Below are 26160 nucleotides of genomic sequence, written 5' to 3' on the forward strand. Positions count from 1 at the left end.
CTCTCCCCTGGAGATCCTCAGACAGGAGGAGGGCCTTAGGAGCTCCTACCCCATCCATGGCGGAATGAAAAGCCCAGTCTTGTTCAGGTCCCCAACAGCTTCTGTGCAATTGTGATCAATGACCAGATAGCATTTCATGGAACTCATCCTCATCCTCCCACTCCTACGGTCTTCTATTCCTTCTTCAGTGTTTCAAGAGCCTTAGAGAGGGAGGGCTTTATCTGTCATACACACAACAATTCCTCCTGTCATCTCAGTGTTTATGGATAAAGTCATTTATCAAGAAACACATGCATATTTCTTAAAGTGGTAGCTGGAGTTATACTAGAATAATTCTAATCTTTAAATATTTCAAACAGATTTTAAATTATGTGCACATGGTCTTGTTTGTGTGCTTAGGAGTATAGGTGACCTGTTTTCCTTTTTTTTAGGAAGCTAGATACTAGAAGACAGCTTTGCCTGTATTCTCTCTAAAGTGAAAGTCACCTGAGCCTTCCTTACATTAGATATTTCCTGCTGTTAGCATCTTCTCACCTGTTTAGGAAGTATGTGATGTTAGACAAGAGAGCATTTGTGTGTGTGTGTGTGTGTGTGTGTGTGTGTGTGTGTTCTTTTGTGTTTGTGTAGAAGAGAAAAGGAAGCACCGAAAGGCTGAATCCCACATCTAGCACACTTATCTTTAGACTTTTGAGTACTTTTTATTCTCCAAAGTGAGTTTCCTGGGTCTGGGAAGTAGGGCAGATTGCATGCTGGATGGGAGCCAGAGAGGGCAGCAGCTGCAGGTTGCAAGCACAGCAAACCCAGAGCAAGTGGTCTTCAGAGACACTTTATTGACACAGAGAAACTTTATTGGAACCATGTGCTTGCGCACGAGTGTACACACACAAACTCACACACACACATGCTTGCACACTTTTACAGACCTAAGATCAAGGGGTCTATCAAGAACCTAACCTTGTACTCAACACAGAGAATGCTGAATAGTGTGAGCAGATAATCAGAATGATGCGCAGGCACTCCAAGGTCCTGGTTACATACATTTGCAGTGACTGGGTGAATTCACAGAACCAGGGCTTTCTTCTTCTTCTTCTTCTTCTTCTTCTTCTTCTTCTTCTTCTTCTTCTTCTTCTTCTTCTTCTTCTTCTTCTTCTTCTTCTTCTTCTTCTTCTTCTTCTTCTCTCTTTCTGTGTGTGTGTGTGTGTGTATGCACAAGTGCTCGAGCATCTTTATGTGAATATGTATATGGTCCTTAACTTACGTGCATGTATATGTAGAGGCCAGAAGTCAACCTTGGGTGTCATTCCTCAGGCATTATTTACCTTTTTGTTTTGTTTTGGTTTTGGTTTTTGAGACAGGGTCTCTCCCTCTCCTGGAGCTTGCCAAGAAAGTAAGTTGGGCCAAGTGACCTGGTTAGTGAGTCTCAGAGCTTCCTGTCTCTGCCTCCCCAGCTCTGGCACCAATGTGTGCCATAATGTCTGGCTGTTCACATGGATTCTAGAGATCATACTAAGACTCTCCAAGCTGGGGTGGCAAGAATTTTACCTATTGGGCTATCACCTTAGCCCTGTCCCCTTTTAAGCTCACGGCTGTCTTTCTCAGCATAATCTTGCTCTGAAAACGTCCCTTTCTACTTGCAATTTCTATTTTGATGTCTAGAGCAAACCCAGAAACTCAAAAGAAAGCTTGGGTGTGCAGTTAATCGAGGGTGGAGGAACCAAAGAATAATGTGTAAACAGATTGAAAGTAAAGCCTGAGATGGCAAGCACTGATTATTTCCACCTAGGGACTGGTGCTTGATCCACTACCTAGCTGACAGTCCAAGTCAACAGGTCAAGATGCTTTCAGGACCAACTGAGCTCTTGCAGTAATAAAGGTAAAACTAGACCCAGCTTAGTTTGACCTTCAATAAATTATTGAGAATCAGTCACAGCAAATACCCAGCACCAAGACAAACAATGCGGTTTCTAGAGGATTATAGCCCTTGAGAACTCTTCTAAGCCCTTTAGTAAGCAGTAGCACACACAGGAAAGGCTCCAGAGCTGCACACATCTAGTCTGGGATTCTAAGTAGAAGTATAGGAAGAAAATGGAGATGGTGAAGATTTTAAGTTGGCTGGTGAGTGCCGTACCTTGTAGGTTATAGTCATGATCTCCCATAAGGAAATGCAATTGTGATTCTGGATAAACCACCATGTACAAACAAACTAGAGAAAAAGAGTAGGATGGGAGTCCCAAAGTGCTTGTCTGACATCCACTGAGATGGAAATGGTGGGGGTAAAAAGTGAACTTGTCATACCCCCAGGTGGGGTTGGAGAATGGTCTTTCTTATAGAGTTCCACAGAGTTGAGGACAATTCTCTGAGTGAGTCTCACTTGCATCTTTCTTTATACCATAAGGCCTCCTGCCCTTGCTATTCATAGGGGCTAAAGAATATTGCACTTAGAACAGTCATTAAAAAGAAATATTGACTAAGCATCTTGTCACTGGTTCCCTGCTCTCTTGGGTGGGGATGAGGGTAGGGGTGAGGGACTTTACAAACACCAATACTCAAACATGACATCTACAGGTGAGGTATTTAGAAGCTACACACCCATCTTTATCTCTTGGTTCATTGTCCATTTCAGACTAAAACCATTGTCCATCATATAGATATTGCGCTCAGGTGCCGTCTCTCCTAGAGGATGCTTCAGATTCACAAATCTCTGTGTGAAATCCTAAAGTCTTATCTCACGTCATCTATGTTTTCTTACCTGGTTTCCAGTTCCTCAAAGCTATCACAGTTAATCTGTGCTGGACAAATGTCCTGCTTCTGCCCTCCTGAATGGTAGAGTCCTCCAAAGCATCTTTCAGCTCAGGGAGTTTGGAGGCATGAAACTCATCTCTATTCCACCTTAATCCCCTAAATGTCCTGTTGGGCCTTGTGTGAGTTTCAGCTGCCTCCTATAAATTGAGGACTAATACTGATCCACAGACACTGAGAAATGAAGAACTGCGGAATTTCAATCCAGAAAAGTCACTCATCCATGTTTCCAATGTCAGGAGTGTGTTAGATCGCTTTCAAGACCTACTGAAATTGTCCTGGATCCTTTATTGGCTTCTTGGAAGTTCTGGGTTTGCTCCAGGCCTTTGGGATTATGGAGATATAGCCTTGAAACACTGAGCTCCAGAATGTATTCCAGTGCACACAGAAGATGTCCCTGGAATCTTTAGGGGCATGCTGCTTTCTGGGGCTCTGAGACGCAGGAAAAAACTGACTTCAATGAATCAAAGGGCATGGCACACTTTGGCTTTAAGACAAACTAATCAGAGCTTCCGACCGATATACATCCATCCATGTGCTGCAGTGGAGAACAACCCAATTGCAGACCGTTAGGGCACAGGGAATACTACTCTCCAGTACTTATCTAAAGTCATTTAGAGCATAGGGGACAACTCGAGTTGGGAGCTGCTTGATTGGAAGCCAAGGACAGAGTGAGGTTTAGTCCATGTAGAGATGTTGGCTCTTCAGTTCAGGCAAGGTAAAGATGTGTAGAGTTCTGATGGAAGTCAGGTAAAAATCTCACAGTTGGGTGGGTGGTTGATGAATAGAAAGATGGATATGCTGGGACACCTGGGGCACTTTCTGATGTTGCTGGCATCACTGAACTGGAAATATCCAGTCCCTCAGTGCTCAGATCACCTACCAACAATAGAAGAACTCATTGATAATGTCCAGGGCAACCCTTCCCAAACACATATAGACTAAACAGGGAATGAGAGAATTATTATGCCTTTGTTATCATGAGCAAGGGGATTGGGTTGCTCAATATTCAGGCCAAAGTAATTCTGCTTCTGAAGGGTTTGACATAATAGAGGGCATTAACTTAAGTACCCAAAGGACAAGACTGCTACATAGAATAGAAAAGACCAATTTGAAAGTCACTTCCACTGTAGAAGCCAAACAACATTTGTATGACATGCCATCTACGTCCACCTTACCCTCCCAAATGCCTGTACATCACCTCAAGTCACACCACATTATTCCTCCACGGGTACCACAGAGTTCTCCTTGTTCTCTGAAGGGATAGCAAGGTAGTCGGACCTGCAGAGGGCGTGGGAGGGGAAAAGAGGAAGTACCTTAGAAGTCATTGGTGAGTGTGTAGGAAAGGCATGTGACACAGGGACAAGGCTGTGTATAGAAAGCCTCTATATTTCCTTCTGCTTGGACTTCCTAAGACAAATGTATAATTAGCTTCAACAGATATTGTAACATCCCCTTCATGTACTGCATATGAACACTCTAGCAGGCAATATCTGACTCTTATCATCTTCAGAATGAAGACTGACATTTTAACTAAGCAGAATGGGTATGAATTTGTATTTCAAAGTTGCTTTAATTTTCATCTTCCCTTATTGGTGAGGTTGAGCATTTCCATATGTTTGTAAGCTGTCTTGTTTTCTACTTCTATAATCTCATGGTTTGTTTTCTTGTTTTTTACTGAAATATTTGATTTTTTTTATTGTTTCATATTTGGAATATTTGTTCCAATTTGTTGTTAATAAGTTTTCCTATAGCTTCTTATCAAGAACAATTGGTGTTTTACATATAATGTACTGAAAACTTATCTTTTTTTCCCATCTTTGATTTGTACTTTTGGTATATAAGATTTTTTTCTGTAAAACATGATGCTTTAAATATAAATTCTTATTAAACTACAAGAAGATAATTTTCCCTATTTACACAATATTTTTCCTACTATTTTATTGCAACAAGTTTTACATTCTCCTTTTAAATTTTACCCCCAATTTATTTTGTCATGTAGAGAGATGAATAATCTAATTTTTGTATCATAAATTTTTCTCTGCTAGTTCTACACTCATCCTTAGCCAAAAGACAGAGAAGCAATTCTGTGATATTCTTATAAGCTCATGGGACACATCAAACCACAAACAAACGTCTTCCAGACATTCTGTTTTCTCTTTGAACTGATGTAGATAAGTAGTAGGCAAACTTTCTGGTCCACAAGCTGTACTTACCTATTTAGAGTTTTGTAAACAACAACAACAACAACAAAAACCCAGAGGAATGCTGTGACAGAAGTCCTGTGTCACTTTGCAAAACCTAAAATAATCAAGTTATGCTTTGGTTTAAAGTATTGTTGGCTCCTTGGCTCCTGTGTAATCTTTATTTTGAATTTATCATATCCCCCTAAGAAATCTAATAGAGGTTTCTGTTGGAATTTCATTGACTTTGAAGATTGTTTTGTGCAAGAAATGCTTGGAAGAGTGAAGCTTTGTGCTTTATCCTTCTGTTTTTTCTCATGTTTTTCAGTAAGGTTCTATTAATTTTCTCCTTAGAGATCTTTCACATGCTTGTGAAATGTCTTTATTCCTAGGGCCTGGTTAACAGTTGTTACTGTTCCAATTAAATTTTTTTAAAAATGTGTATTTTTATGTGTAATGGATGTTTTCCTGCACATATATGTGCGTGTGCATCTCTATCTATCTATCTATCTATCTATCTATCTATCTATCTATCTATCTATCTATCTATCTATCTATCTCTGTGTGTGTGTGTACTGTGTGCATTCTTGGTGCCTGTGGAGGTCAGAAGAGGATGTTAGATACCCTGGAACTGGGGTTATAGATGGTTATGAGCTACCATGTAGATGCTGGGAATTGAACCTGAGTCCTCTGGAAGAACAGTAAGTGCTTGTAACTGTTGAACCATCCCCTTAGCCCTTATTGCAATTAATGAAGTTTTTTAATTTAAGGATTTAAAATGTGCTCCTACGTTTGTTGCTGGGACATAGTTGATTCTTTGGAGATTGTTACTGTCCTCTCCCATCAGAGACACATTTTGAGAAATGTCTTTTCATATGTTCTTGTCCTTGTGTGAACATCACAATATGTAAGTGCTCAAAAGTGATTTTATGGAACTGCTATGGTACATATGTTCTCTGTGAGAAACAGAGACCATAATGAAAGAAACATGGTGTAATACTCTACTGAAGTTGGATTTGCCTCAGTGACCTTATGTAATATTCTTAACTAAGTTGCTTAAGGAAATTTTATGTAGATACTGGTACTTTGGGTGTGGAGTACTGAATAATATATTTTCCTCCTTTGTAAATCTTATCCTTTTGCTTATATTTGTGATGGTCGGTTCAATCAATGCCTAGGAAGCAAGTCTGTGGGCACATATGTGAGGAATTATGTAAATTAAGGTTAGTCTCTAAACATGTAAAGGATGGTTTTAATTTCACTAACCTAGACAAGATAATCCATCTTAACTGTCGGTGGGACCATTCCCTAGACAGAGATCCTAGGATGTATGAAAGGGGAAATAAAATGAACAGAGTATGCATGCATTCACTGCTGGCTACTCTGGATTTCGGAGGCCAGCACTCTCAAGCTCCCACCATGGAGAGCTCCCTGGACTGTAACCTGGAACTGAGAGCCAAATAAACTCATGAATCTGGTGAGTTGTTTTTTGTCAGTGTTTCATCACAGCAACAGAAAAAGAAACTGGGCACATTTCTTAGTATTTTACCCAAAGTTTCAAATATAGTATTGAGCAGGAGCCAGGAGAGAGAGAGCATCCTTGTCATGTTTTTGATATTATAAATATTCCTTCCAAAGTTTCCTCTCATATGGTAGTCATGGGGAGTACCGAGGAGTTGCCATCTACCCGTTTAGAGGAAGTTAGTCTTTCGGTGTAGATTTATGCATTCACTCTACTCAGGACATAGGTGTTCCTTAAGTTAGGAGGTCATGTCCTGACAAATGATGTCAGTGCTTGACCTCACATGCCAGCAAAGCTTCCTTAGCAACAGCGTGCCTCCTGCTGACTGGAGGCCAAGGCTCACAGTGACTGCTCAGCCTCAGGAGAGAGCTAACTGTTTCTATTCTGGGAAGACATCAAAATCCAACCTCTGAAGCAATTATCTGCTGAACATACATTGCTTCCACATCATTATAAAGTTAAGAAAAGACAAACAAAAAACAAAAAACAAATCTTTTAGGATGACTGATCCTTAGTAGAGGACCGCAAACATTATGTGTCTTTAGAGAAGTTGTTCCTTTCTGCCCCACCCCCACCTGTGATTACGGGTGATTCTCTCTCCCTCATTCTGTCTTCCTTAGTAGATCACATTATTTCCCTCTTCCTGTTTCTTCCTTACATGGCACCCTTTATCTGTGGCATCAAATATCTGTGCCATATTTGATGTAGCTTTTTCAAACTTATCTTCTGGTCACCAATATATAATCTTCCATTGAATTAATCCATTGAGTAGTTCATTGCCTTTTTAAATTTTTTTTTCAGAAAAGATTTTTTTTTCTGTCAACTCTGATTGCCCTTTGCTTTGCTTTTTGGCTGTCTTTTCCTCCTCCTCCTCCTCCTCCTCCTCCTCCTCCTCCTCCTTCTCCTCCTCCTCCTCCTCCTCTTCCTCTTCCTCCTTCCCCCCTCCTCTTTCTCCCTCCTCTTTCTCTTTCTCCCCCCTCATCTTTCCCCCTCCTCCTTTTCTTTTCTGTAAGTACTTTATTCATCTTTGTGAAGTGCTGGGAGTTGAACACAAGGAAGATATAAGCTTTCCTCTGAAGCCACATCCTAGGCCCACTGTTATTATTTTAAACAAGCTTATTTTCTAAAAGCTTTATTTTTATACATTCTGTGTTTGAGTCTCCTGGGACCTAGTCACGACGCCTGTACCATCTCTTGCTCAGCTGTAGCTTTCTTCAGTCAGTTCTAGTTGGGAAGAGATTATGAAAGCAGGCAGAGCCACAGTTAGCCTGAGGGAGTGCTCTTGTGAGGCCTTGGCCTAGAGCGGGTCTCTTTTAGAATGTTTTCCCCCTCTTATTTCTGTAACTTTGAATCAAATTTCTCATCTTAGGTTTCCTTGATCACGTGGCCTGAGTCTATTTAAATCCCAGATACTGCGACTGCAAGCTTATTCCCAAGAATCTTTTCTGCTTCTTCTTGGAGTCAGGCCAGCATAGACAAGTTACTTGGCTTTTCTCAAAGTTGGTTGTTGTCTGGTCCACCCTTTGCTGTTCTCTGGGGATTCTGACTGTTCTGGGCAGTGGTGTGTGTGTGTGTGTGTGTGTGTGTGTGTGTGTCAGGCCTTAGTTCCTACTCTGTTTCTTGTGTGAGCCCTGTTGGAGATACGCTGTGTTCAAGCCTCAGTATCCTCCACTCAACTGAAAGTACTGTTTTTACACATAATTGACTGTCATTTTTATTTCTCTGAGATCATGGGTATCACAGAATGGGTATTTTTAAATTCTACCAAGAGTTTCCAGGCAATAATGGCCTAGGCGTTTTAGGCACCGCCTCAACAGTGTTTCTGGATGTCTGTGGACTTTATTCACATGTCCTCATTTTCCCCCCCAACAACAGGCCAATGGGACTTTTTGGCCTGTGTCCTTACAGACTCCAGCACTTCTCTCAGGCACTCACTCTTAAGTGAGGGGTCTTTGAGACAAGTGGGGCAGGCAGAGAGGCCAGACAGTAGGGGCTTAGATCCCCTGCTTGAGATATTCAATTTCTACCAAGTTTTAAAAGAAAGAGTGTGTTTTGTGACAGGCACTCTTTAGCTAATAGATATCACTGCTAAGGTGGATTGATATGCTTCCAGGATGCAGGGAGAGAGAAAAGCTGAATATGTCAGAAGGAGCAGAGGTTAAGAATAGAAGACCTGGGTTCAACCCTCAGCTTCTCCATTCATCACGTCAACATTCTTGTCTTCCTCGAGCAAGCCTCAACTGAACATTTGTGAACTGGTTATAATAAAACATAACTTTACTGGGTTTGCTTGGCAGCTGCTGCTGGTCTTTTCTGTAGTGGTTTAATATGCAGGCCAAGAGACAGCTGGCTTGAATTCAAATCTCAATTTGTTTCTGTGCTGGCTTCTCTGTCAAAGTCAACACAAGCTAGAAAAAGGAACCTCAATTGAGAAAAATGCTCCCCACCAAATTGGCTTGTGGGCAAGCCTGTGGGGCATTTTTCTTGACTGGTAATTGATGTGAGAAGGCCCAGCTCACTGTGGGTGTTTGGTGCCCCTGGGTAGGCCATCCTAAGTGAGCCATGAGTCGCAATCCAATAAGAAGTTCAGCTATGGCTTCTGCCTTGGTTCCTGCTTTGAGGTTCTTGCCTTGAATTTCTGTCCCAACTTTCTTTGAGATGAGCAGTGATGTGGAAGTGTGAACAAGGTGAATCCTTCCTGCCCCCAGTTGCTTTTTGTTATTCTTCTCCCACAAAGGTAGTAACTATGCCAGCCTACTCTTCTAGGTGTGCTATTCATATCTGTTAAAATGGATATCCTACTGTATTCTTTATAGATTGCTAAGAGAAATGCAGGCAAAGCATACAGATTGCTTCACGCCTCACCTCTCAGAGCACACACATTCCGAGTTTGTGATCTGTTATTACTTATGCATCTTTGGACTTACGCATTTTCCTGGGCTGCCTCTTCGGCCTTAGAGACCTTTCTGTAGCAATAGATCATCTCAATAAACAGCCACAAGGTGAGGAAGACCAGGAGGATATACATCATGATTTCCGAGACCACAGAGGTGAAGTCTTCTCCCGCTACAAAGAAGAGAATGAGGTTCAGAGCGTGTGTGTCCTACAGACCCACGAAGCCTGTTTTTTCTTTCTTTCTTTCTTTTTTTTTTGCTAATGATTTACTTATTTATGTATATGAATGCTCTAGTTGCATATATGCCTGCATGAGTCATTATGGGGTTGGTAGGAATTGAACTCAGGACCTCTGGAAGAGCAGCCAGTGCTCCTAACCTTTCAGCCATCTCTCCAGCCCGAAGTCTGTTTCTATGTATAGCTCAAATAAGCACTGAGTCTGAAGGAACTCATGAGGATATCAAAGGAATCTATACAGCCTAACTCCTCTTCCTACACTGTATGTCCCACCCCTGTCCACCTCTGTCCTGGGACCCTGTCCTGTTTTTCAGCCTCCTGAGAATTACTCCAGATTCTGCTAAAAGCCCCTCCAAGGGAATGACATCTCAGGATGTCATGTAGCATTTGTCACATCCAGCATAGTTTCATCCAGCAAGTCAAATCACTCTCGGGTGGAACTGTGCTATGTTTCTTTCCTACTGACTGCAAGAATATCATTTTTGAAGTGCTAGCCTGCTCTCTCATCTCTAGATACTTAGACATTCAGCTTTCTCTCTCCTATGGGAGGCTGGAAGTCGTGGCTGAAGCTGGAGGCCTAGGAGCATTGAGTACATGCCTCACGTGTCTTCTGCTGGGCTTGTTATGGCCTGGCAAATGTGTGATAGGCGTGCTAGCTCTGTTTTGGTGCAATAGCTCCAAGGTGGTAACAGGAAGGTGCCCTCCCCATTTCTGTCACCTGTAGGAGACAAGGCTTCCTGCATTGGAATGAGGATGGAGAGACTAAGCCTCAAAAGTCAAACAAGGAGAACCAGGCAGATTCCCTGGGCAAACAAGTATCAGTCATGTGTACCTCTAAGTGATATGGGGGGTGGGGTGAGTGTGGTTGCCAAGATATGACAGAGGCAAAAACTAAAAGCAAAGAAAGAGAATCTTAGGGTGGGGCAGGGTGGAAAGCAAAGATTCAATGGGAGGGGTAACTGGATAACGGAACGATCTGGATGCTGGGCCCAGTCCTCACGCCCACTTCATGTTCCTAAGCAAGCCCTTAGCTCCTCGGAGTACACTCACCACATCTACATCCTCCATGTGCCCAAGGGGAATCACATGAGCACATACAGGACCGCAAGCTACGAAGTCACTGAACCTGCAAGGCTGGTGTGGAGGCAGATGGATTAAACATGGCCCAAACCCCTTTCCAGCCCTCCCATCTGCACAGTTTTGTTACTCTACTTATGAGCTTGTTTTCTTCTCTCTTCTTACCTGAGGACTGTTCTGGTGCCAAACAGGCAGACTAACTCAGTGATGTATACTTTCCCACTGACTGTGTCCCCAGCATCTCTGGAGGCCAAAGCCTGAGAGAGCAAGGGGCAGACACACAGGCACCTCCTGCCTACGGGCAGGTAGCAGACAGCAGCTTCTGGTGGTGAACACAAGATAGCACTAGGCTCCCTTCCCCAAGGAGGAGTAAGCACATAAACAAATGAGGGAAATGGAACCTTTGAACAAATTTAGATCTCAGAGAACTTCCTGGTCAACCCCCTGCCTCCTCACCAGGGTACACAGGCACTCATGGAAGTGGATCAACATGTTTTCCTTCAGGTGGCCTGAGCCGCCTACATATTCAGAATTGGTCTATACTTTGAGAACTCCATTTAAATAAGTGTCTCAAGACCCAGACACTGTCACTTCCTAGATTTTATAACAATGATACTTGGGGGAAAAAATCAGCCAATGGCCTAGAGATTACCATTCCTCCACTTCCCTGCATAGGGATTTCTATTTTCATGGCCTGCACCACTGCATGCCCACTAGCCTGGAAGAGTATGCTGGAAACACAACCATCTGAGAGGGACCTAGGACGACATGTTGGTATGGAAACACAAGGAAGGGCAGAGTTCACGCTCTGACTTGGGAGGAAGCACTTGCCGGGGCTACGAACCACACTGAGTTGTCTCCTAACAACACAAAAGCGGTTTGTGAGGATCCCCCATGATTCTGGACTCAGATCAGGAGGGAAATATGCATATTAGGTTTTTAAGAATACTTCCCACCTGCCAATGATGTGCTGAAAGAGTCTGAAGACTAAAGACTAAGGAGCTATCAACTGGTTCCCACTCCTGGCTGAGGACAGACACAGGTAGAGATATACTACAGATGGGAAAGGACCAGCAAGGTGGATCACCAGTTTAGGAGCCTGTCACCAAGCATGATGAGCTGAGTTCAGCCTGCTACCCACATAGAAGAAGGGAAGAATCAACTGCCATGGGTTGTCCTCTCAACAACACACACGCCATAGCACACGTGTGTGCATATAGGCAGACAGACAGATACTCACACAGTGTAAGTACATGTAAATTTAAAAATTTAACACACACACAGAAGACTTGAGGCTCACTAAATCTTGAAAGCAGCTTGTTTGGAGATACAATGTGGCTCATGAGAGCAGAAGAGATGAGTTCTAGACACAAATTAGGGATTCAACACTGGTCAGAGAAAAAGGCATGTTGCAATCATTGGCTGTAGGCCTTGGGGAAGATGCACCTTTCCTCTAGGAGACCAGAGAAATCTTCTCAATAACGTGTTTTGCTCTGTCTGTTTTGAGAAGGGAGACATCAGGGATTCTGGTGACGCATGTTGTAGGAAGTGGCCATGTAGGAAAGCAGGTCTACATGCCTTGGCTTGTGTGCTCTCTAAAGGTCACATGTATGAGAAGCTACTGTCCATCACCCTACCCCCCTGAAGAGATGACAGGTCTCAGGCTTACCCTCTTCAGTGACTCGCAGGGGTATTAGTCTTGTGGTCTTCACAAAAGGCCTGTGTGCCTCAAATTCAAGCTCCCTGGACACATTGCATGTGTAGAGGCCAGAGTCATTCAGAGTGACATTGAGTACAGTGATGGATACATCCTGCAGGTCTTTGCTCCCGTTCCACTGCAGACGACCTTGGAAAGGGCTCTCCACCTCCTGGTGGCCATTTCGATACTCGTATATCTGCAGAGAGAGGGCAGAAGCTGATTGCGGCAAGAGAGTCAGGGAGGGACAGGGTGGAAGAAGCTACCATGGGCACAAGGGAAGCCATGGAAGAGAAGGAAGACAGAGCCAAGCAGGGAGAAGCAAACAGATGGCTGGCCACGTGGATATGGCGAGGGGAGAGGCAGCATAGAGTAGTCCTAAAGAATGCTGGGAGGGGGAAAAGGAGCTGGGGATGGAGAAGAAAGGAGTGTAACTGATACATAAAGGAGACTGGGGGCTGGAGAGATGGCTCAGTGGTTAAGAGCACTGACTGCTCTTGTGGCGGTCCTGAGTTCAAATCCCAGCAACCACATGGTGGCTCACAACCATCCATAGCGAGAGATCTGACGCCCTCTTCTGGAGTGTCTGAAGACAACTATAGTGTACTTACATATAATAAATAAATAAATCTTTACAAAAATAAATAAAGGAGACTAGGAAGAGGAAAACGAACGAATGGTTGGAAACAGAAAGGGGGTAAAGGATGGTGCAGTATGGGATGAGTCAGCCAGTGAGGGAGAAGGGCATAGAAGCCAACAAGGTGTTAGCAGGGGAGATACCTGACAGCCTGACTCCCTGAGGTGCCATCCATCACGGTGATAGTGGCACAACCTGGCCAGGCCACGGGCGGGAATCCATGATGCTGAAGGATGTCCAGTGAGCAGAGAGCTCGCCACAGAGAGATACTCACAGAACTTTTGCTTTGGGTGGAGTTAGAATCAAAGTCAGGTCTTCCCAACTTCCCTCTCAAACAGTCTCTGACACCACACTTTCTTCCATCTAGTCTCCACTTGCCATGCATGGTGACTGAAATTCAAATTCATGTTTCCTAGACATCAACCACAATTTAGTTCCTCAGTCCGGTCATCTGGTTGGGACAGTGTGGAAGCAGTGAATGCAGCTAGCAGGTGTGCAGGCCTAAACCCCATGGGCCCTTCATATCTGGCCAAGATCTCTGACTTCCTAGAAATTAGGCATTAATCTGAACTTTACCTTCCCTGGTGTGTGACTCTAAGACTACAAAGTCATTGTTGGTCCTTGCCTTGGCACCAGATTGGAACCAACTTAGAGGCAAGTGCCACATAGAATCCAGATTCAGAAATAAGCCCACCGAGGGAGAAAGAAAGAACAGACGAAAGTCAGTTCCACCATGTCGTTTCCATTAAATATTGTGGAAGAGACCCAGGAGAACAAGATAAATCAATATATTGGGCCTTGAATCTGCTGCCAGACCACCATGTACAAATGTAAACTCGTACAAATGTAAACTCATGTGTATGTGTGTATGTAAACTGTTTTGCTAATTGTTACTCTTTTGAGCTTTGTTTTTTTCTTCTAACAAACGCTTATCATATTTCAAGGACTATTTTAAGTGTATTAAAAATCAGAGCTCATGACTCTTGGTAACAACCCCATAATAAATTTTTTGTTCCCACTTAAAAGGAAAAAAAATAATTGAAAGCATCAAGAAATTAAATATGACTAAGGGAATGTAGCTAAAGACTGTGGAGAAAGGAATGGAGCCCAGATGGCCTGGCTCCGGAGTCAGTGAAAGCATTGACAGAGATTTAAATGAGTCACAGCCCCATGAGCACTGTCCCAAACCAGAACTGACCCTGACCCCCACTCTGACCCTGACCCTGGCACAGAGCCTGGAAGGCTTCTTCTACCAGGCATGAGTCCCTTGGTGTCTAGGTCATTGGAAGGGAAAGACCGAGCGCTCTTCCTGGGGAGAAAGGAGCATGGCCACCTGGGATACAGAGCAGGGCACGAACAAGCTAAACACCTACTCACAGAGCTGGCTCTCCTGGGCAGAGCGGTTGATACAAGCTTTGGTCACCCCAGTTGCTCCTCCTTCACTGGGACTGTGAGAGGTGAAAGAACTCACCTGTACTACTTTTCATAAAGCTGCTTTGTATTCTTTCAGTTTCATTAAATTCATTTCATTATACTGTGCAGAAGATGAATATACCCATAAAAGGTCTACCTGGGTGGCCTGGCCCACACGGACTCTCAATATGTTTACCTCTTATGACTGTTTCTTCCTTGTAACCAGGGCTGCTCACAACTGGCCAACTGGTCTACCTTGAAAGACCCTGGGTTAATATAAGGCTATCAGGTATCTGTTGAGAAGATGTCAGGGTTCAGGAGAAGAATGAAAGCAGGTCAGGGCATCATTACTCAGACCGTTAGGAACCAGGCACACAGCAGCATAGGCCAGCAAGAGAAAAGCCAGAGGCAACAGTCTGACATACAAGGAAATCTTTACCGCCCTCAGGCCTGTAGAACCATTCCACCACAGTGGTGGCCTCCACCTCCTCCCTCTTCATGCAGGAGATGCATCTCAGCTTCATGGAATTGCCCTGCACGGCTTCTGTCTCCGAGGGTACTTCCACACACACAGGGAAGCAGACTCTGACTGGAGAGAAGAAGGGGACAGCCAGAGTGGGCATGGGGGAATGAGGAGGGAGGGAGGAAAGGAGAAGAAAAACAATTATTGAGATACACTTGAAAATATTGAGATCCACGTGTGTACCTGTTACTGGGGATCCTTGAGTATGCATGATCAGGACGAGCCAAGAGCAAGATGGTGCGGAGGTGGATCCTCCAGCATTGACTGGAAGTGTTTGGAAGCCATGAGATGTAGCACAGGATAGTCTTGAGCCTGACTGACAAATCCTTGCAGTCTACTGGGAGACATACATGCTTCCATCTATCAACTGTTTACCCACGTGAACATTTACCTAGCAGGCATGGAAATCCATTCTTTGCCAGGTCTGATGCTAGATTAGACAGAGATCCTAGGATGGCCACTACACTAGCCATGCTCTCTATGCATATATAACCCAGCAGACACATTTCTTTGGTGATACAACCAAAACACACAGAAGGTCGTATTAGCCAGGTGCCCTGTTCTCCAAGAGACGAAGTGAGTTACTTGTGCTTGGGCTGGGAAGAAAGGAAGAAAGGGCTGGTGGGACAAGAGACAGAAAGGCAAATAAGACCTGTTGGAAAGTCAGTGCTCTGGTGGGTAATATGTCAAGTGTTCTAATGCTCTAAAGGAGAGACAGAATCAGATCTGTGTTTGAGGTCCCTTGGAGGGTGGTGCAACACCAATGGGAATATGGTGAACTGACCACTTAGGCTGGAGCAAGCTCTGTGTGCAGAGTACAGAGACAAAATTCAAATTCTGGAGCAGTCAGATGATCAGACACACTGTACACCTCATGGAGGTTTAGGCTTTGAGTTTCTACCTCTAGAAACTCCCAAGGGCGAGGATCAAAGGTGACTATCTTGGATCACAAATTTAGAATGAATCAAAAAAGCAGGACATTGATGCCAACCAAATCAGAACAAACGTGGGATGCATTAACAGATGTACAGTGTGCAGAAGGAAGGAGGAGGAGGAATTCTGCAATTGTTCAGAACAAATCTGGATGGCATGTCGTATTTAACAAAAGGAAGTTGTTCAGTGAGTACACACCCAAAGTGGCTGAGAAGACCAGACCACAAAGCCTGGTAAGGAGCAGGTCGGGAACACAGGAGGCTAAACTTGGACACAGAACAGGCTTGTCTATAAACATTTCAGCCTGGCAGATGGAAAAGAAATTTAATTATACTCAATATTAAAAGTTATAAAATTCAGTTTGACACAGTGAATCTGTTTTCCTTTCCATGTTTTGAGACAGGGTCTCGCTGTGTAGCCCAAGTTTACCTTGAACTCACAATCCCAGTTTGCTCTCCGAGAGGTGGGATTACAGGCCTGTGCCCTCAAACCGAACTTTAGAATGTTCAGGATTGCTGCAAGTTCGAGGACATTCTGGGCTGCTGAGTACAAACCTGCATTCAGCAATCTAGTAAACAAATTAATAACAAATACTGGTTTGGGGCTGGAGCTCAGCTGGTAGAGTGCTTACCTGATGTGCATGAAGCTCCAACATTGAAAAATCAGATGTGGTGCTACATCCTAAAATTCCAGCCCTCAGGACACTGGGGCAGGAGGATTAGAAGAAGTTCAGGGTCCTCCTTGCTACTCATTGTATTTGAGGTCAGCCTAAATTATATGATACTTTGTCTCAAAATAAATAACAACTTAAAAAATAAAAATATATTTTCAGGTGCTTCAGCTAACCATAAATATATAAAAAAGCTATTTGGTAAGAGATTTTATACCTAATTATTTGGAAGCTTCAAAAGTATAACAACCACTGGACCGTCTTTGTATGGGACTTTGAAAGATCCTCTGGTACCTCTGTTCATGAATGAATGATAAACATGGATGCTCCAAGGTAAAACCATACACACGAATATGTAAGAGCTAGTTCACTACAGGGGCTCAGCCCACCCATCTGAGAAGAGGCTGGAGGGAGGCTATTTTGTCACTGCTTTGAGTCAAAGGTTAACACTATGTTTCAATTCAATTAAAAATCAACATATTTCATTTTAATTTTAAACTTGGAATTTAGAGCCCATTGGCACTATAAGTGAAATTTTTAAAAAATTCTAAGTGTAAAATAATCACTTGGATTTTAAACCTTTAAGGGAAGTGGGCTAGGCTTATGCAGCAGTCTACAGAATACTGGTTTCATCATTTTAATGAAAGGGTATGGAAAAAATTTCAATTATATTCAATATTAAAAGTTATACAATTCAGTTTGACACAGATAATCTGTTTTTCTTTCAGTGTTTTGAGATAGGACTTGCTGTGTAGGCCAGGTTTACCTTGAACTCACAATCCATATCCTGGGGGAAAATGATTAGAAACACTTTGGGCACGTGGTAAGCTTATAGTCTACATTACAGACTTGCTTCCAAAGCAACTAAAAAGACATCATCATATTGCTGTGTAACAGTTTGTGTAGCAGGAACTCCATGCACCATAGATCCTTGGTGTTCATATTTAGTGAAAGGCAACAGAAAAAGCAGTTCAATATGGATGGCCTCACCGGCTTGGACAGAAAATCCCAAGGAATGCACAGTTACAATTACAGGGGCAAGGTGATGTCTGGAAACCTAAGGACTGTATTTGTCTAACTACCTAACTTGTCTGAGACTCATTTTCTTCAATAAAATGTTTTTTTTTTAATAAAACACCCAACAGATAGGTCACGAGAAGCTTATGGATTAATTTACATGATTCTGCTTTGGATAGCTGTCATTACTAATGGTTTTTGTTGTTGTTGTTGTTGTTGTTGTTGTTGTTGTTGTTTGAGACAGGGTTTCTCTGTGTAGCCTTGGCAGTCCTGGAACTCACTCTGTAGACAAGGCTGGCCTTGAACTCAGAAATCCGCCTGCCTCTGCCTCCCTAAGTGCTGGGATTAAAGATGTGCGCCACCACCGCCTGGCTCCATTCCTGTTTATCTCTATTTATTTGGCAAATGTATTGAGTTCCCACTGTGTAGCCTCACTGTTCTAGGCACGGAGTACCAAATGAGATCATTCCAGCTCTCTTGAAGCCTGAATTCCAGTGTGTGTGTGTGTGTGGGGGGGTACAAGTAGATTACATAACAAAAGAAAACAGTAGAGGAGGGAAGATGGAGGGAGGGAGAGAAAAAGGGAAAGGGAAAGAGAAAGGAGAGAGGGGGGGAAGGGAATGGGGGAGCAATTAGGAATATTTTTACAGGACTAGCTTCATTAAAAGAGGAATACTGACATTGGGAAGCTACTGGGGAAAGAAGGGGAGAAGGGGGAGGAGGGGAGGAGGAAGAGAAGAGGAGGAATAGGAAGAAGAAGAAGGAGGAAGAAGAGGAGGAAGAGGAGGAGGAGGAAGAGGAGGAAGAGGAGGAGGAGGAAGAGGAAGAGGAAAGGGAAGAAGAAGAGGAAGAAGAAGAAGAAGAAAGAAGAAGGAGGAGGAGGAGGAGGAGGAAGAGGAGGAGGAGGAGGAGGAGGAGGAGGAGGAGGAGGAGGAGGCAGCATCAACTGCAGCCACCACCACAGGCATGTTTGTTGAAGTCATGACAAGCAAGAGAAAATAGCCACTCTAGGGTTAAAACAAGTGTGCCTGTCATATTTGAGGAGTGTCAATATGTGGGAAACCAATCAACATAGAGAACAGAGAGATGAGACAGGTCAGGAGGTCAGGGCCCCAACATGGCAGCTTTTCTAGGTTGTGGTCAGAGCTTTGCCTTTTGCACGGCACTATCTAGGGACCCTTGCAGGATTTAGAGTTGAATGCTCTGACTTCTGCTATGTTACATGGTCAGCAGGCCAAGGGGAGAATAAATTGGCAGGAGAAGCAGATTCAAAGGTGAAGGTAGAATGATTAGGAGGTTGGGACTGGGCCCCCAGGATAGCTCAGCAGATAAAACCAAGTAGTAGCTAAGCTCGGCAGCCTCAATTGAACACCCGGGGCCCACACGCTAGATCTGTCTTGCTCAAGTTATCTTCTGACCTCTATATGTGCACAGGTGTATGCTTTTTCCTCTCTCCTCAAAAAGGAATAAATGGTTTGGGGGCTTTTTTTGGCAGCTGTAGAAGTTTCTCAGTGGTTAAGAGTAATTGCTGTTCTTGTAAAAGCCTCGAATTTGTTTCCCAGCACCTTATTACCCATCTGTAACTTCAGCTCCATGGGATCCAACACCTACCTCTGGCTTCTAGGGTACTCTCAAACATGTACACATACCTACACACACACACACACACACACACACACACACACACGCACACACATACCCCACATACATATATACAAAATAATTTTTAAAAATTTAAAGCAGTTCGGTGGTAACATTGGAGATTCTTTTTGACTAGAGGATAGCAGAGCTGGCTTAGCAATGTTGAGAAGGTTGAGGTCTGTATTCTCAGGAACACAGAGACCTGACTGCAGAGGATGCATACCACCACTTATTTGTAGTGAAGGAGGAAAGATGGTGGGTGTCATGTGATAGTGTATGGAGTGAGACTGTTCTCTCCAGAATGTCACTGGAGTGCATACCCACTGTGAACCTTCTCCTGGCTAGAGTCCAATGTCCAGGCAGGAGAACTCAGCTCCTGCAGCCCTGGGCGGCACATTGTAAAATGGCGGCCAAGTTTCCCGTCTCATTTGCTTGCACTGTACCATAGGACCTCCTTGCTCCTTCCATCAACAGTGAAGTCAGTTTCTCCACCATGCCACTACCTTTCTGTCTGCGACACCATCTAGGTACCCACCAATGGATGGCACATGTGGAAGAGATTAAACCACATCACTGGCTATAAATCATAATCTCTTAGAATGTTGTAGACTGCGTCATTGACCTTGAATGCACCTTCATTTCTATAGTGATGATGAAGACAATCGTGAGGGAGAAGGCGGCGCCTCAAAGCATTACAGACTAACCAACAGAACCAACTTCCCCGCTCCTTTCAGATTTTTCTTTTCTTTGCCCTTCCTGAGCTCTCCCTAGAATGGTTCCTCTACAGTAAGATAATGAAGGCTTTAATTAGAATGTAAATAAAGCACAAGACATGGTTATGAATAAAGTTATTTTTAGATGTTAACATCCTGAAACAGTTTGGCCTATCAGATTAGCAGGGCCTTGGAGGAATGAAGTCCAGGAAGGGCTTGCCAGGAGAAGACGAGAACTGCCCCCAATTCAACCGACTCTTGTAGAGCCAAAGTAGAGCAGGCACAGGGAGCTAAAAGTTTAATCAACCCCCAAGAAAGGTGGTGGTACTAGGAGATGAGAGGGAAGCTCAGAGGAAAAAGTTTAGGACTAATGCCCACGTGAGAATTGTACACAACTCTCACATGTGCCTATGAAGGATGCTGGAAGACCAAGACGGGAAAGATAGCAGCTCTCTATCAAACCCTCTGCCCTTTATAAACTCACCTTCTCCTGCCTAAAATGGAAATAACTCATGTCACTCTGCCATGTCACAGTGACCAAAAGAAGTAATGGATATTAGAATTATATGCAAACAAAATAAAATGGTACTTTTGAGTGAGACTCTTTCTCTTTCACAAACAGCCGGGCATTCTGAAGCCCAAACCAATGTCTGGGATGAGAAGGGATAGATGTGACTTGTACAGTTAGTATGGGCCCTCTGCATAGCCTAATAATATTCTGTAAGCATTCTGTTATGGCTGGGTTGTCAGCTGAAAGGCGTGTTTGATGTGATCTGTGACAACTTTCAAGCTTCACATTTATTAGGCGTTCTGAGGACGTTACCTAACAAAGACGAAGCAGTAGAACAGACCTGGGACTGAGACATGGACAGAGCTTTGTGGGTCCTAGGTAATAAAGGCCAAGACTGCCCTCCCCTTCCTCTGGAATTCAGGATGGACTCTTAAGAATTTAGAGTTTGGAAACATGCTCAGCAGACCCTTCTCTACCCTTGAGCCTCACCCACACTCTCTTATCCTGCCACACTAACCTTTCTTAAGCCCCACCACTCTAGCATTTCCCTGGAGTAAATAACAACCTTGATCTTCAAGACAGGTGAGCTCCCTGGCAGCCCCTTATGTCAGCTTCATCTCCAAGTCTGGTGTAGGCCCAGGGAATGGGCTGTGGGGAGTCTGCCCTTGGGGTTGGCGGCATTCGCTTCCTTTTCTTTCCTATTCTTGTTTCACTAGGCATTTTGTTCAACAGGAAACTCAGATCCTTCCTTTTCTGGTCACATGCAAAATCTAAATTATACATGCAGTTACAGTTAGTATCCAAGGCTTGCCTAGATAGTCAGGCAAAGAGGTACGCCTGCCACTGCACAGGCAGAGTGGGACCCAAGCCCATCACAGGAACATAATCCCACAGGCCTGCTTTATGTAAGGAAGGTGGGCACAATCCATTATGGTTTTGTTGATTTGAATTTAGAGGAAGGTAGCAAAACCCATGTAAACTGACTGGTCAACTGAAGTGCACCTATGCTTGATCCAAGGGCAGAGTCAAAGACATGGAAGCAAAAAAAAAGTTAGAAACACACAGACACACACAGACACAGACACACACACACACTGTTAAGCCTCACTAGTTCATTCAGATACTCATACTGACATGCTCAGACATGCCTGTGCACATACTTATAAACAGAGGCATACATTAACATACCATAAAATACTGTGTGCACCACACACTCACATATTAGCACTTAGATACCCAGTCCCCTTAGCACACATTCAGGTATCCTATTGTGAGTTATGCCTGAAGCTGTTTAGCCCAGCATTATTGTCACAAGTCACTTGTTTGGAGGGACAGTGTCATCTGAGTCTCTCACAGCTGACAAGGAAGAGAAAAAACAAACAACAAAACTTAGGAAAAAAACCCAACAAAATCAGCTTACCAAATATCAAATCCCCACAGCCCCCAATGTTTCTGCAACCTAAATGCACATCCCATCTGTCTATCAATGCACACCAGCAAATGGCTGGAGCTACACTATCCCATCCATTCCTAGTTAAAATTTAACAGATGGATGAGCTATAGTTTTTCTCTCTCAAAATGCATGCATCCGGGTTTTGTGCTTTCTTTTTTAATCGTAGAGGGAAATGAGCCCCCCGCCCCAATCATTGAGATTTTCAGAACTGACTCTTCTTCACGAGCATTGCAAATGCAAACAAGATTTTAAAATAACGAACTAATAACATTCCTTTTCAGCCAAGGGGGAAACCGAGGGGAAAAATAAAAATTAGGAAAGGAGGGAGGCAGTGAAGCACTAAAGATGGTTAGGGGGAAAAAAACCCAAGTTGCCGGGAGTGTGGAGGTGCCGTTGCAAACCTCCAAACCCAGGTCTCTGGGAGCGCATGTGGATCTCCATGTCTGGCAAACAGGCGCAGAGAGAAGCCAAACGAGCTCCTTTTCGTCACCAGCGACATCACCTAAGTGTTGTTATTGTTAGCACGATGCCTGTTATTTGCACATTGCAGGGCAGGGTGCTGTACTTACCCCAGGAGATGAGCACTAGAGAAGCTAGGGGAAGCAATCTGTTGAAGGCAGGCATCTCTTCCCGTAAGTGGTTTCTGGAGCTGAACAGAGAGGATCTCTGTCAAGGACTGAGCCCTCCGATTCTTTCGAGGAAACCTTCAGGGATTAACTGCCCCTAAGGGAACGGACCTTCTGAGTGGGAAGAGGAAGAAAAGGTCAAGTTCCCTTCCTAGGGGGTCTGCGGGATCCGGAGCTCAGTGTGTCAGCTCAGGCCACCCTCTGTAGAGCGAGTGTCCGGTCTTGGCTCAGCACCACGGACAGTACTTCCCGCCCACCCCAAGCTTGGAATTCCAACCTCTCATCTGCTTGCCTTTGCAACCAAAGCAAAGTGGACAGGGAAGGGAGTCTCGCAGCCGGCGCGCGGATGCTGGCCTGTGGAAGGAGTCAGTGTTGATTCACCTCTCGCCTCCCCTAGGGACAGCGACTTCGATCCACCGAGACTTAGGATGTAGGGCTTCTACGGCGGGGCAGGCTTCTCCAGTTGGGCGTGTCCCCACTCCAGCCGTCGTCTGGGCTACAGAATTTGTTCCACTTCGGTCTTGTACACAGGGGCCCGGGCTCCCGGGAGGTCCTCCAGGGATAGAAAGAGGCGGGAGCTCCGGTGGGACTGGTGATCTCAGAGGTGGAGGGTGGGTAGACGGAGGGACCCCCTTCCAGGATCCTGCGGAGCCCCGATGCTGGGCGATTGGGTGATCCAGCCGCCCCTCTCCAGGGCCACCCCCCTGGCTGAATGTGTTGCTAGCCTTGACATGCGCAGGCAGCTCTCTGCCTCCTTGGTCGCTACGGACCCTCCCCCTTGGACATATATTCCCCACCCCTAAAACCACGTGCCCCTCCCAGGGCTGGCGCGCTGAGAAGAGGGGGAGGAGCGCAGCGCAAACACCCTCCAGCCGAGGTGGCTTCTTTTCTGGCTAGCTGGCTGTCACCTCGGTTTTCTATGGGTTTCTCTTTGAAGCTTCAACCTATTCACCCCCCTCCAGGCAACCCAGTCCCTGCTGTCTCCCAAACACGCTTGCCTACAGCTCTGGGGAATGGAGGGACACATCTCTTTGAAGCAATGATGTCATCTACAATATTCACAGTACTGGCTAGCTCCTGGCTAGCTTCGCCCTCCACCTCGTCCCCTCCCCTCTCGCCTCCCCTTCGCCTCCCCAGCCTTTGAATGGTCTTGATTAACGGGTTCCCACACAAGAGACACAGCAAGACAATTTCTGCTTATAGCAAATAGAGTAGGGTGTGGCACACCTATCCCCCACCTCAGCGCTCAGTCTAGATCCAAACGCGAGCTTGAGATAAGCTTTAGGGCAGGGTTAAGGAAGGAGGATTTTTCGATTTGTTTCCCGAGTTATTTGAGGTGCCCCTGCAGCCATTTGTAAAAGGCAGATAGACGGTGGGGAGGCGGTTTCCAACTCTTAGACGCTCCCTAGCCCCAGCAGCTGCTCAGCATCCCCGCCCTATTTCTGGAAGGGAAACCTGAACCTTTTACACTCGGTTATAAACTCGAATTGACCTAACGGATTAGGCATGCCTGGAATCGAAGAGAAGGCTTAATGGTGAAAGATTGGTACAAAAGTCTGGCTCCAGCCCGGGCCCTTTTCTCCGGTTCTCTAGCCAAAAAGGGGGGGGGGGTGTTGGGGGAGCATTACACTGATATTCCTAAAGGGAATGCGGAGTAACAGCTGACTGTAAATGAACTATACACAGGAAATGCTCCCTGCTAAATGTCACATGCAGAGTCACAGAAGGTCCTCAGTCAGGTTTCTTCCCCGGGCAGAGAGCCATGGGGTCGTAAACGCCATCTTGTGTTGAGGATCAGCTTTTGAGGTTCTCAAAATTGACTTCAGCGTCTTTCCCAGCTCATGCATCAGTGGGGCTCGTTCCTGATGATGTGCTGGGGCTCTCTTGAGCGACAGCCGGCTCTTCACAGCATAACCCCTCCTTCTGCCACGTAAGGGGATTCTTCATAGTCATTTGACTTCCTTGTCCTCCTTCCTCTCCAAACTGCGTTAAACAACGCTTCTTGATAAGGAAGTTATGTCCTCCATGACCCATCATGAGAACTTTTTGTTTGGGACTAAGCTTCCCAAGTCAACCCCAATCTCCACCCTGCTCACTTCTTCATTCATCAGCGTGATTCTCTGACTTTATGGACAGGAGTTAGACCTTTCTGTGTGATCTGAGCAGAACAAATCTGATGGAATTAGCAAAAATTGCATAAGAGGGAAAATATATTCAAATACATCCTAACAGCAGGTCCTTCAGTATGGGCTTGTGTTCAGTTAAATGGGAAGTGTTTTTTACCTGGCTCGGTGCAGCCATTTTGTATTTGTGGGCAGAATCTGGGAAACTGTATTATGAAACTTCTTACTTACTGTTGGGCATTATTAGTTCCAGGCATCGCACTCTGTTAATAGTTCTGTTCAATATGAATTCAGTTACAAAATTTATCTTTCTGGTTAAGTTTGGCCTAAAAAAATCACTTACTCTACACACAGTTTTTAACAAAGGAACAAATAAAAACAAACCGGAAGCCTGATCGACTGACATGCTCCTGAGGCCTTGCTCTACCTTAAATGGATTTGTTTTCAAAAGTACAGTAGCTCAGTTACAGAGACCCAACACATTTTCTACTTACACATAGATAGCATGATACATTAATACATTTAGAATAAAAGGCAGATGAGAGTAATTAGATTCATAACACAGAACCAATACATCACAATTTATTTGTTTTGTGTGTTTACACACACGCATGCCTTTGTGCCTGTGTGCATGCATGCGTGCGTGCATGCGTGCGTGCGTGCATGGTGGGGGGGTGTTTGGGCAGAGATGTGTGCTCCAGCATGTGTATGGAGGTCAGAAGACAACATGTGGAGTTGGCTGTCTCCTTCTACCTCATCAGTCCTATATACTTAACTCAAGGCTTGGGTATGAGAACCTTTACTCCAAAACCCATCATCTCAAGAGCCCCATTCTGAAGACTTACCAGCAGCATTTTAAATGTTCCTTTGGTAACTTCTGAGATTTTGGAAAATGTTCTTGCTTCAGGTCCTCACAAACCACTTCACTGTCTCCTCTGTTAAAAACCAGAGGGCTTGGTCTCTCTGTCCTGTCGTTTCTCTCTGGCAGGAGCTTTTTTGCCACATTTATAAGTACGCTAAGTTCCTTGAAGTCCATCTGGTCTGTGCTGGGATGTCTTTTTAAATTTGAATTTTGTTTTATGTATATGGGTGTTTCGCCCATGTATATATACAGGCACGGTGTACATGCAGTGCCTGAGGAAGCCAGAAGTGGAGGTCAGATCCCTTGGAATTGGAATTATAGATGACTGTGAACTGCAAAATGTAGGTGCTAGGAACCAAGCTTCAGCCCTCTGGATAAATAATGAGTTCTCTTAACTGCTGAGCCATCTCTCTAGCCCTTGTTGTGTAAGCATTTTAAATCACTTAACATGGTAAGTTATCCTTTCATCTTTGTGACCGGTGTTGCTCTGACTTGCTGATATTAGTTTGACATTTCTCTGTCGTTATCATTCTGTTCTTACTGATATGTAAGGGTATGGGTGATGATTGATCTTGACTGCCAGCCTGCTTGCATTGAGCATCTAGGAGATTACTAAGGCACACTCTGGT

At 44.5% G+C, this 26160-nt stretch overlaps 1 protein-coding gene across 1 annotated transcript; it reads right to left on the reverse strand.

The window, feature by feature from the left end:
• Positions 1-3793: 3793 nt before the first annotated feature.
• On the reverse strand, positions 3794-22544 carry Scn3b (sodium voltage-gated channel beta subunit 3). The gene is made up of 5 exons (XM_052189508.1): positions 22490-22544; positions 14885-15048; positions 12383-12608; positions 9432-9570; positions 3794-4080 (listed from the first exon to the last, which is right to left on the reverse strand). The coding sequence occupies exons 1-5, from the start codon at positions 22542-22544 to the stop codon at positions 4017-4019; spliced, it is 648 nt and encodes a 215-aa protein (XP_052045468.1). The 3' UTR covers positions 3794-4016.
• Between the last annotated feature and the right edge of the window lie 3616 nt (positions 22545-26160).

The sequence above is a fragment of the Apodemus sylvaticus genome, chromosome 7 (genome assembly GCF_947179515.1).
Source record: "Apodemus sylvaticus chromosome 7, mApoSyl1.1, whole genome shotgun sequence".
Classification (NCBI taxonomy): domain Eukaryota; kingdom Metazoa; phylum Chordata; class Mammalia; order Rodentia; family Muridae; genus Apodemus; species Apodemus sylvaticus.